The following is a 12979-nucleotide window of genomic DNA, read 5'->3' on the forward strand; positions in this document are numbered from 1 at the left end:
TCAGTTTTCCAAACAAGTTTTCTCCACCACCTCATACTTTTTTTTTTGCTAAGATCATGTAGGTTTCATCATGTCCCACGTAGAGTTCAATGTTCTTCGTAGTCTACCTTTAAGTAATTGTTAAAAATCGCCTTTTGCACCTTTAATGTCTGCATTGTTTCAGTCGATACCGTTATTTTTTTCATGACAGTAATCCCAGTTGTACTACATTGTTCTGCTTTCCAAGAGACACTAGGTACAATAGACAATGCGCTTGTAACGGCGTGCTTTCACAGCGCATCAATGGCCCTCCTCCTCCGTAAGCGCTTTCAGATGAAGTAACAGTCTGTGTTTGTGACAGAAGCGCATTGTGAGGATGAAGATCGCTCGAAGAGGAGACTCGCAGCAGCAACGTCGACTGCTGTGCACATGGCCGACTGTGTCAGCCTTTATTATTATCCTTACTCTAACAGCTTTACAGTCTCACCACACACACACACACACACACACCCCTCATCCACTACCCCAATTAAAAAGTTCTCTAATGAGAATAACAGTAAAAGAATGCAGATTGTACACGGGGATAATGGCTTGCTAATTAACTAATCTCCTGACCTAGCGACAATGTAAATTATTTAGCTGTTTTGCAGGCTGATTTTATGTGGCTAAGCGATGAAGTTACATTAAAACTGGCTTTTCAATTTGCAAGCTAGGTGGCTTCTAACTAGCTAATAAAAATAAAAGTTCAATCAAAAAAATCAATTACAACTACTAAATTAAAAAGAACAATTTGAATAATAACGCAGATGCATTGATTTTGGCTTTTTTTCCCCCTTCACCTGTTAGCATCCTAACTGGTTAGCAAGTTGTTCATTTAAAAGGTTCTCTGGCTAATTAAAAAAAGCCAATGTGAAGTAATTCGTGTTCTAATTAGTGAGGTAGCTGACTGGTAATTATCAAGCTAATAGAGCTAGCTGCAAATGTGCTTGCTCATCGAAAAACGATTACAGAGCTAAGCGATCTAGCCAGTTCACAAGCTAAATAACTTGCTAACTAGCTCGTAATTGATCATTAAAACCATCATTTGAAATAAAATTAAAGTAATACTGTAATGAGAGATGCCTAAAGATGAGATGCAAATTAAAAAGCCAACGTTTTTGTAGCTAGCTACAGAGTAGTATTAGCTTGCTAATTAGCAAAAAATCTCTTATAAGTAATAAAAAGGCTAAGTGATTATAGCTACAATAATATTGGCTTTTCAATTTGCTAGCTAGATGACAAAGTTAAAATCAGCTACAACAAAATTAAAAGCTACTAGTTTTTTATTGTCAATATAATTATTGGTAACAATGTTAACAGAATTGTTAGCATGCCATTTGGTTAGCAGATGAGCTAGCAAATTACAAACAGTAGCATGCATGTACTTAGCAATTAACTTGCTAAGAGATTTTTTTTTAACTGTAGCCAGCTAGAGAGTGACGTTACAGTGTCAAAGCCTAGTTATGAATTATGACGCCAGCAGTTTAATGGACAAAAATATTATTTTGTTTAATTAGCATGAAACAATGACTCCATTTGGTACAAAAACACACTGTAGAGATTAATAATGTCCTGCTTATTATCTTGCTGGGTAATAGACTGAGCAAGCCACCATGATTTTTGGCTTGTTCGTTTGCTAGCCCGTGAACTATTTTCAGATTTAATGACGTCTACTTCTGTTAAGCACATGCAGGGTTAGAAACTGTAAAAACTGTAGAGTTAAAATGTCTTCAATGTTGTGCGTTTACTCGGAGAGATGGGAACCAAGTGGAAAATACGTGGGGAAGCCGACAACAGAGAGGATTTAAAAACGAGACAGGAACCAAGCTCTGGTTAAAGCAATTTTATTAAGATATTCACACATGCGTCTGAGTTCAGTCAAGGGAAAGCTAGAAGATCAAAGTTGCATGAAGGCACGGTGTAGTGTTGAAGCGCCAGTTTGTGCGGACTCTACGGAGAGGACCTCTCATCATTTGAGGTCTAGCAGCATGGAGGAGGGTCGTTCCAGGTACGAACGCCACAGGTTGGAGAAGCGGGACATGGTGGCGCCGTCGATGATGCGATGATCGGCCGACCAGCTCACACTCATCACGTGGGCTTTGACGAGATTACCATCGGCGTCGAAACTCGGCAGGATCTGAGGACGAGATGAAGGAGTGAAGTGAGAAAGGTGGGGAATTAGAAATGGCCAAGGGAACAAATGAGGGACGAGGAAGATGTACAAAAGGAGAACCATCAAAGAGAACATCAAAACACATTTAACCCTCATGTTGTGTTCATTTTTTTGCTCACAATTTTGAACGGGACCATTTCATTCCATTATAAATCCACATTAATACACACTATCACCTAATGCCGTATTAGATCCTTTTACTAACTTGAGCTCTTGTAAACCTTACAGGTTTTGAACTTGATTGAAAATGAGTGGCTCCATCATGCTTATTTATATATAATATAAGGAGATCAGAACTTCAGCTGGGTCTTTAGCTGAAATTTATATTCCAGAGCTGCTGAAACTCACATTAATTTTTTTATACACAAATTGTAGTCTTACTTTTTCATTTCTAATGACCACTCATTTTTGACCAGGAGTGTATAAAAGTTCCATAAAACAAATTTTTACTAAAAATATTTAACATTTATGTGTTTAAATGCCATGTGTGAACAAAATTATCTAACCTCATGACAAACAGATGTTATAAAATACTATAATTAACTGCACTTTTTTACAGATGAAACAAAAAAAAAGGAAATATTTTCTTTGGAAAAAACACAGATGGTTGCATTTATATTATTTAAATTGGATTTATTTGATATTAATTTCATTAGATTTTTTTTGAGGGAGCATTATAGCTGGCAGCTCTTCTACATTATTTAACCATTTATTTAAAAAGTTCCAATACAACTGTTTTTTTTTTTTCTTTTTTACATTTAATTAAAGAATTCATTTAATTAGTGCTGTGATGGACGTGAAAGACCGGGAATTACCTTTAATTAAAACCTGCTGAAACTCACCTGGATCTTCCCCAGCGCTCCGATGGCCACCTCAGGAGGCAGGAGGACGGGCTTGGCGTAGGTCCCGCCGATCTGAAACGTCACCAACACAAACAAACCACAGACATGACATCACTCATCATTAAAGACACTGCTCACGAACCGGTGCTGTAGGTAACGTGGCTTGATCCTTTAAAATCCCTTTTATTAAAGACGACTCGGACACACTGAGGTTCTTTGCGCTCACCTGGTGCAGCTTTTTATCCTTTACTACACATGAGAGGATGGTATCAAATTATTCCTACTCCGTTTTGTTTTTTTATTACAAAATTAAGCTTTTCTGTTCTTTTTCCTCCTTAATCAGGCCACAGATCATCCGATGCTCCGTCAGATTACAATCACGGTCGTGACGGATCCTTTCCTCAAGGCTGATTCGGGCAGCGCTGACTCAGCTCGCTGCGAGCTTTTCAAGGTCAACTAAACCCAGTGTGGGGCTTATCACACAAGCCTGGCTGCGCTCAACATGGCAGCTAAAGACACGCTGGTTTCCCTTTTGGCCATTAAGAATGATCCTGATTTTTGGATTTAAGATTAATCAGAAATAGATTTAATGTTTGTTCGCATTTATAAACAAATAAAGCCAATTTGCTGTAAGTTACGTTAGACTCATTAGAACACAATACACAAATTTTTTCAGGATACAGCGCCATCTTCTGGTCAGTAACTGATTTACCTGATAAAAGGATCGAAATAATCACATTATCAATTAGTGTTTACATGATTATTTAAAAACATTTACGTTGAAACCTGCTGATGAAAAATATTTTTTGGTAAAAGTATAAAAAGTATTTCTTTTTTCAATATATTTCTTATTTTTCATAAATAAACCTCAATTAAAAGGTAGATTCCGTTCATATTTTCACAACGATTTTTGCACTGATTAACCATATTACAAAACATTATATTTTTGCAAGGGTGCCAATAATTCTGAAACTGAGCGTAAATCAGGTTTAGAAGGTACAATAAAAGCATGACAGCTTCCGTTTTAAATACTGCCTTCCGTTTCAAAGATGCGAAAGCACTGTTTATAATTGGGTCGTCAGGTTCTCGCATGGTAAATTCGTCCCAGAACTATTCGGGATTCGATTTATCCTAAATCCTATTTTGATTTTTAAAAATGTTTCAATCTCAGAAACCACAATCTCATTTGCTCGTCTTATCGAATCAGCAGCTTTTTCCTAACCCCAGACCCCTCGAAAGTCTGCTTCGAGCCTGTGTAAGCTCACCGAGCCGATGTTGGAGAGGGTGAACGTGCCCCCCGTCAGGTCGGCCGTGCCCAGCTGGCCGCCCGAACCCAGCGCCTGCAGTCGGTTCAGCTCGGCTGCGATTTCAAACACGCTCAGAGCCTGCACGCCTTTCACGTTGGGCACCAGCAGACCCTGCGGAGTGTCCATGGCCAGACCGATGTTATGGGACGCCTGCACACAAGAACAGAAAATTTTTAAAAATTGTCATTTTTTGCAAGAAATCTAAGAAATGACGGAGTTCCCTGAGCTCACCTTGTAGGTGATGTTCTGACAGCTTTCATCGACCGAGGCATTGAGGACGGGAAACTGCAGCAGGCCGAGAGACGCGGCCTAAAATCAGCAGAGTTTAAAGTCATTAGGACGAACAAATCTCAACATCACTCAGCAAACTGACTCGCTTATTCAGACAAGTTCCAGGATAAACTGGTACCATCCATCCCATTAAACTAGCCATATATTCACACATCTAAAATCCCCAATTCATCAGTATACCATTTCTGCCAATTCATCTACCTGTCCAATTATTAACTGATCCATTTACACATCAAGTCAGTCAACTACTCATGCATCAACCTATTTATCCATTCAACAATCCATTTATCCGATCAATCCCCCCATGAAGCTACCAAGCTAAACGCGTATCCATCTACCCATCCATAGATCTAATGGTCCATCCATCAATCCACCCTGTCAGACTCTTCTCTATATATTTGCTCACCTATTTTTCCATCCATCCTGCAATTCCCAGTCTATCCACCTGTTTAACGATTCCTGTTTATTCACCAGTCTATCAATCTGTGCTTTGATATATGCATTCATCTGCCAATATCCCATTAATCAAAAAATCCACACAACAAGCACCATCTAAACATTCATCTACATTAATACATCCACAGACCTTTCAATCCATCCATCAATCCAGCAAGCCAGCCTCTCCTCTGCATATACATTCACCCATTTATCCATCAATCCCTCCATCTACCTGTTTAATTCCTTTTCCAGCCCTTTCATGTAACTATCCAACTGTTCATTTATTCATCTCCCCATCCATTCACCAGTCTATCTATCCATCCACCAATACAAAATCCATCTACTAATTCATATATTAAGCCCCATAAACTTATTCATCTACCTCAATATATATACACACCTACAAGTCCATCCATCAATTCATTCACCCAGTCTCTGCTCTATGTATCCATTCAACCATTTATGGATCCATCTACTACTCAATTCATACACACAACCAGCCAACCATCTACCTGTTCATCATTTACCTCATTTTCCGTCTATTCATCCTTATCCCAATTGATTCATCCACCCACTTATCTATCGACTGATACTGCAGCCATCCACTTAGGCCTCCATCAATCAACACATGAAGCTCCCATCCACTTGTTCACCCATCGAACCATCCATCTACCTGATATCATTCTACCAGACCATTTATCATTCATACTCATACATTCATCCCTCGATCCATTTATCCACCAATACATGCATTTTCTATGTAGTCATTAATCCATTCATCTGTCTATCCATCCACCTATTTCATGTCCATAATTCCAATCAGTTTATTCCACCGTTTCTCAATGAACCAATCCATCCATCTGTCACTGATCTATCCATATACAAATCTATCCATCCGTTCACATTTATTTGAAGTTTTAGTCAGAAACAGGTAGATTTAAGGCGACAATTGTTAAGTTAGTCATACCTTAATGAAGAAGGGCATGTAGCTAAGTTTGACTCCACGAGATTCAGCAAGACCTTTCAGTTCCGAGCGTAATCGCACCAGCTCGGTGAGGTCCACCTCGTCGCAGTAACCGAAGTGAGGGATCTTCAAAGCGGCCGTCATTGTCTTTACCATGGCTTTTTGGAAACCTGCCATCGTAAAGACAAAGGGGAGGGTTATAGACGCACTAGCTCCAAGCGCCAACTCCATCATAAACCCAAAATATTATTGTTGTACAGTATCGGTTGACGTCACCGTTGAGTGGCTCGGTCCTGTCTTTCCCAGTAAAAACGGGTCGGGGGATAGTGTGTGTATGACTTGGGGCTGGTTTTTCGGCCTTCGCAGGAGCAGCTGGCACCGTTGGCACCTTCACATCGTCGTAAGGAAGAATAGCACCCGTCTGCTTGGCCAGGAAGTTGAGGATGTCTTCTTTTAGGATACGGCCGTCTATTCCTGTCCCCACAACCTCACTCAGCTTAACCTGACACACAAGTTAAAAAGCAAGAACTTCAAGCAAGTTATCCAACTTCAAAGTCTTTGAGGGTACAGATGTTCTACCAGATGCCAAGATGCTACATTAGGTCTGTTAACCATGTTAACAATCATCTGTTAAACCATTTAATTGTATTTGACACGCTTACAGTCCTCCACATACATTGTTCTCTATGGCAAGTCGTCGCACTGCAGGTGTAGCCAGAGTTTTATGCCCTTTAATCTCCTGGTGTGCATGTTCACTCGATACTGCAGGGGTCTCAACGACGTCCTCCTCATGACTGCCATCTGGAGGACAGAAGAAAACATCGGCCTTTGACTGGAGGAGCACTGGGACATTCAAAATCAAAGTGGCGTTGGGACTGACCTGAAATAATCACACTCAAGGTCATATGTTCAATTCGTGAGAGAACCGGGTACCTTGTTGCTTGTCTGTCTCGATGTCTACGAGAGGCAATCCGACGAAGGCGATGGAGTCCACGTCGTAGTGAAGCTTCCTTATGATCCCGTCGTATCGGCTTGTAATAGTGACGGAGGCTTTGTCGCTTTGGACCTCGCAGATGCTGTCAAACTGGGAAACCTTATCGCCCTCCTTTACATACCTTCACACAAAGACGGGTGAGAAGTGACCACAGCTAGGGTGGTATAACAGATTTAGGACTGCAATAATAATAATAATAATAATAATAATAATACACATCAGGATTGGTGGTCTTAATCATCTTGCTACGCACCACTCTTTGACCGTCACCTCCATGATACCCTCGCCAATATCCGACAACTTGAACTGGACAACTTGTCCTGAAGCCACTTTAAAAAACAAACAATATATATAATATAGAGCAAGTCAGCTCTATATGTCTTATATCTTATATCTTAACACAGATGTTTCGGTTTAGCTTAGTTTCTCCAGACTCAATTCACATTCCTTTACAGGAGTAAAAAAAATTGTATTTTTTTTAGATATGTCAAGTAAAGCTAAATACCATTGCTTTGTCTAAATCCTCTCTGTTGCTGTAAAACTAATGCTTGAGGGTGATGTAGGACATGATCAGGTTCTGCGGTCCATAGCCTGGCACAAGGTCTGCAGTGGCGGGATGACAACTGAGGCTGTGACAGAGAAAGTTTGTTCAGTGTTATTTTAGTAAGATAATTTGGACACCATAAAACATCTAAAATGAACAGCATTGAAATTTTGTCTACTAGCTAATGGATAACTGGGGTTGAAGTGGCACGTTGGCTTTTGTTGTGGTTAGCACGGTTGTCTTGCGCCTCCAGGGTGCGGGTTCGATTCCCGCCCCAGGTATGTTCTCCCCATGCTTGGTGGGTTTCCTCAAGGTATTCCAGTTTCCTCTCACAGTCCAAAAAACATGCAGATTAACCTTACTGACGTTACCAAATTGCCCGTAGTGTATGTGTGTGTGTGTGTGTGTGTGTGGGATCGGCACCCCGTCCAGGGTGTACAATCCCACACACAAATACACCTCATGCCCTGAGTCTCCTGGGATAAAACCATGACCATGAACACAGGGTAAAGGTGTGTAGACAATGAGTGAGTGAGATAACTGGGGTAGAATCCAAGTCATCATCATAAATGCTATGCAGTGCATTACTATGCAGTACTCGGACTAGGAGACTCATGAGAAGAACCGTTTTCTGTGTAATGCACAGCGTCTATGAGAGTCACGTGACTAAAGAACGAATAATTCAGACCAAAAGATATAAGAGATGAGCTGCTCATTCTGTTTATCATAATATGTCCTCAGCTGCACTGGAATATTTTCCTTAATGGAACTATGGCCGAAGTTTGTGTATGTAGACGTGTTGTGGGTCTGTTTATTGAAAATGTAGCATTTAATTTTTTTTCTTATCAAAAAAGCGAAATGTACTAAATAAAAATAATCCAAACTTCCCATCACTTAAGACTAACATCATTCTCGTTTTCTGTCAAAGCTTCTTTTTCCCACCTCATTTGCACTGATTCCATTTAAGCATGAACCGACTCCTTCTAAACGAATCGATTCGACTCTTTTTCTGAATCGACTCCCTATGTTACAAACGCAGTTCCCCCCCAAACAATCACAACATACGAAAGACGTCAGGTATACAAAGAGTAGAAACTACTGGTGTGACTGAATGAACTTGGTTAACTAAACCGAAAAACGTTAGTAAATGACCGAAGATTCACAGGAATCGACTCTGAGTGGTTCATATGAACCGTTAACCCCTGGCACAACTGGCGCCGTATGGAACAAGCAGGACAGGTCACGCGAATGTCCCAGTGCACACAGGGTTTTTATGAATTAGTTGTTGTTTTTTTATTACAGGCCATTATAATTATTTTATTGGAACACCTAGCGACATTGCAAACTTCTCCAAGCGTGCATGTTTAAAATAAATAAATAAAAGTAAAAGTACACTTATCAACTCCTCGGAAACCGATCTTACGTGCAAAGCCATACGTGCATAAAAAGCTGTTATAATAATAATAATAATAATAATAACTTTCCACAGTTTGTGTTTAAACCCGTTGTACCAGATGTCTCAGGATCCTGAAGCAGCGCCGCATTGTCGTCACCGCCGCCATCTTAGTTTCCTCTACGACCTTCTACGACGAAAGCAGATCAACTCGTAAAAAAAGCACGCAGTATAAATTCATCTGCGTTAAAACTGTTTAAAGTAATAATAATAATAATACATTGTTTCTAATTAAGCCTCGCGTCCAGGCCTGTGGCGTTCCCCTGAGTGTGACGTGAACGATGACGTCACTGTCGAACTGACCAATCAGCGTTCTGTGCGGCCCCCGCGGCTCAAGACATGAAAGAGAAGGACTTCTGATAGTTTTAAAGTAATTTCTCCCAATAGGTCAGTTATTACTATAATAATAATGTACTGTAACATGTTTTTTTTTTTTTTTTAGAAATTGTAGTTATATGCACCATGGATTTCAATTGCAGCCAAAACTAATCAAGACACGCTCTTCAGGAAAATAAATAAATGTTATAATAGTGTATATTTTACTAAATGTAATATTATTCATATCATAATATTATCATAATATTGTCCTATATATCAATATATAACTTTTTTATATAAATTAGAGAAGAAAAGAAAAGAAAATACAATGTACTATAATGTCAAAAAAACAGATATAAATAGAAAAATTATATATAAAACCTAACAAAAAAAAATGAATTGTACATGTATATTATTGCACACAGAATATATAGTGCACATAATTTTTGATATTGCATATAGAGAGTAATAATAGTGATATTGATATTGCACACCGGGCCAATAATTATGCACTATTATGAAAATCATATTTTGTTAGTGCATAATTAGCGATAAAACTATATATATATATGCAAGTTATCACAAACGCTTGATTGCAGTTATTGCTGCTAAGGGTGGCCCAACCAGTTATTAGGTTTAGAGGGCAATCACTTTTTCACACAGGGTCATGTAGATTTGGAGTTTTTTTTCTCCCTTAATAACGTAAACCTTTATTTAAAAACTGCATTTTGTGTTCAATTATGTTATCTTTGACTTATAGTTAACGGTTTTTGATGAGCAGAAACATTTAAGTGTGACAAACATGCAAAAGAATAAGAAATCAGGAAGGGGGCAAATAGTTTTTCACACCACTGTATATATATATATATATATATATATATATATATAAATCATGTGCTATATATAAAAATCATGTGCAATATATATATATTGCTTTATCCACTAATTATGCACTATTATGAAAATCATGCTCAATATATATATAATGTGCAATATACTGCACATGATATTTATAATAGTGCATAATTATTGGTTTTGCATGTGATATTATTACTGTAATACTAATATTGCACAATGTATCAGGGCATTATAAAGCTCTATCAATTATGCTGTCATGACAGCTCACAAATGAAGGGGGAAGAGTTATAGAGTTTGATTGCCACTGGTATTAATGGCATCCTGTGGCGTTCAGTTTTAGACTTTAGTCATTGTTGTTACTGTTAAACAAAAAGAGTTTTTGAAATACTCTACATTATACAATTTGAAATTGTTTCTCAGTCAGAGATCACTAGATGAAGATCACTGGACAAATGGAAAGGGAATGTCATCATGTATTTTGCAATTTTATGCGAAGATTTTAAGTCTGTCATAAATTATGATTACAATACCATATCATAATACTGATTATATACTGTATGATAAATATATGCAATGATAAAATCTATTTGCTATACAAAATTGGCCCACTAGATGTCAGGACAATGGAGCTTCATGAAATTAATCTTCTGGTGAAACTATTGTCACCTGAATGGAGCTTTATCTGACCTTCATCGTTGCATCTTGAAACAGTAAAATTTCTACAGTATACTGTTCTACTCTGATGACACGCCCACACCTCCTCAGTGCAGCCAATCAGATTGCTCAGTTTTTTATACTTTCAAAAGTGCCAGGATCATAGATTTTTTTATACAATCAAAAAAACAAAAAACAAACAAACACCTAAACAAACACAATCACAGAATCTTTTATAGTATAATTTTGATATAATGTATCAAAAAAAATGTATATATTCGCTTTTTCTGTCGACAAGTGTATTGCGCCGGGTGGCACGGTGGCTAAGTGGTTGGCATTGTCACCTTGCACCTCCAGGGTCTAGGGTTCGATTCCCGCCTCAGGCCTGTGTGTGTGGAGTTCTTGTTCTTAGTGGGTTTCCTCCAGGTACTCCAGTTTCCTCCCACAGTCTAAAGACATGCAGATTAGGCTAATTCCCCATAGCGTGTGAATAAACAGGTGTGTGCCCTGCAATAGGCTGGCACCTCATCCCTGGCGTACCCCGCATTGTGCCCTAAGTCTCCTGGGATAAACTCCAGCCCTCATGACCCTGAAAGCGGTGTAGATGATGAGTGAGTGTATTGTCCCAACATGTGGTTAAAAAATCTAACTGTTTGGCTTGTAGGGATTAATAGTAATGTCTATGTGTACTGTAAATACAGAAGTTTAATTAAATATAAAAGCATTATTAATAGCATGTTTGCAGAGTTTGCATGTTCTCCCTGTGCTTGGTGGGTTTCCTCTGGGTACTCCGGGTTTTTCTCCCACAGTGCAAAGATATGCAGGTTAAGCTATTTGGCATTCCCAAATTGCCTGTAGTGTGTATGAGTGTGTGTATGTGTGTGTGTGTGCCCTGCGATAGATTGGCACCCTGTCCAGGGTGTACCCTGCCTCCTGGGACAGGCTCCAGGTCCCCGAGGCTCTAGTGAGTGAGAGTGAGTGAATGATATAGTAGTAAAAAGTAGTAAATAATGGCCATGTAATAATTTACTCTGTATGCATATGTACATCACATCAAGATGACTGGTTTAAAGGATCACATGGATTTTCAGGTTTTTTTTAATGGATTATAGAATAATATAGATTAATGTGTAATGCAGAGAAACAGGCATACTGTAGATGACGAAGAGCACGGAGGATGAATAACAGTGACATTATGAAATCAAACACATCAGGAGTCTGTTAAGCTTCCGTATCCTTTCTCCTGTGACATAAATAAACACACCCTCTGGAGTTTCTCATATGTCCCCACGCCATGCTAATAACCTCTCCCGTAACCTTATTAGAGACCTTGCCCTGCTATTAGACACCGTCCTTCATTTGGACGCTGTTCTTCACAATGTCACCGTCTCGAATGTTCCTTCTTTTTGCTGTCTCAGAGCACCTGATCTGTAACACCACTTCTCAGACAAAAATAAATTGTTTTCATGAATGCTAAAAGAACAGACCTCATAAAGTCCAAGATCAAGCCTGGAAACGAGTGACGTCCTGACTGAGAAACTAGCGTAACGGAACGCCGCATCGGGACAAGAGCTGGGTTTTTTTTTGGAAGCCGAAGAGTAACCCGAGTCTGTAACACGAGTGCCTCTTGCTCTTGTTCCATGGCATGTTCTCAGGTGAGCACGTTCCTATAGTTTTTTTGTGTGTGTTTCTTTGTGGACAAATCTTCTTCTATGCTCCACTTGGATAACTCAAGGTGATGACGAGCTTCCTGACCGATTCCATAGTTCTCAATGGAAAATGCAAGTTTGTGACGAGGACCTGAGGGATTCTTAAGTTTGAGTGCAAGTTTGGCCTCATTAGCATCTTATCATTGACCCCAATGAAGGCATGTCCCGTTTGCCAGTCTGGGGGGGACATTGGCGCGTAAAGCGGAGGCCTCCTGCCACAGTGCCCTCAACTGCCTGGATCACACACATCGCAGGTAAGACTTAAGGGGAACAATCTTAGTTCATAATTAAGACAGACCCCTTCATAGCTGCATGCATTATAAGGAATCAATTAAAATCATTCGTGCTAGAAACAATAAAAGACTCTGAAGGCTACACCTGATGTGTTTGAGGATTATGAACAATTCTGAGGCAAG

General features: G+C 39.3%; 1 protein-coding gene across 2 annotated transcripts; it reads right to left on the reverse strand.

Moving 5' to 3' along the window:
• Window positions 1–1848: 1848 nt before the first annotated feature.
• On the reverse strand, window positions 1849–9308 carry LOC128527809 (lipoamide acyltransferase component of branched-chain alpha-keto acid dehydrogenase complex, mitochondrial-like). Of its 2 annotated transcripts, XM_053500533.1 has the most exons (11): window positions 9074–9308; window positions 7533–7656; window positions 7281–7356; window positions 6967–7148; window positions 6710–6834; window positions 6310–6535; window positions 6037–6203; window positions 4572–4649; window positions 4299–4490; window positions 3034–3105; window positions 1849–2155 (listed from the first exon to the last, which is right to left on the reverse strand). In XM_053500533.1, exons 1-11 carry the CDS (start codon window positions 9131–9133, stop codon window positions 1988–1990), a joined length of 1470 nt encoding a protein of 489 aa, XP_053356508.1. In that variant the 5' UTR covers window positions 9134–9308; the 3' UTR covers window positions 1849–1987. The 2 variants fall into 2 exon arrangements, with proteins under 2 accessions (XP_053356508.1, XP_053356423.1); XM_053500448.1 differs by lacking the exon at window positions 9074–9308 and having other exon boundaries at window positions 7533–7762.
• Window positions 9309–12979: the final 3671 nt, after the last annotated feature.

The sequence above is a fragment of the Clarias gariepinus genome, chromosome 1, assembly GCF_024256425.1.
Source record: "Clarias gariepinus isolate MV-2021 ecotype Netherlands chromosome 1, CGAR_prim_01v2, whole genome shotgun sequence".
Lineage (NCBI taxonomy): Eukaryota > Metazoa > Chordata > Actinopteri > Siluriformes > Clariidae > Clarias > Clarias gariepinus.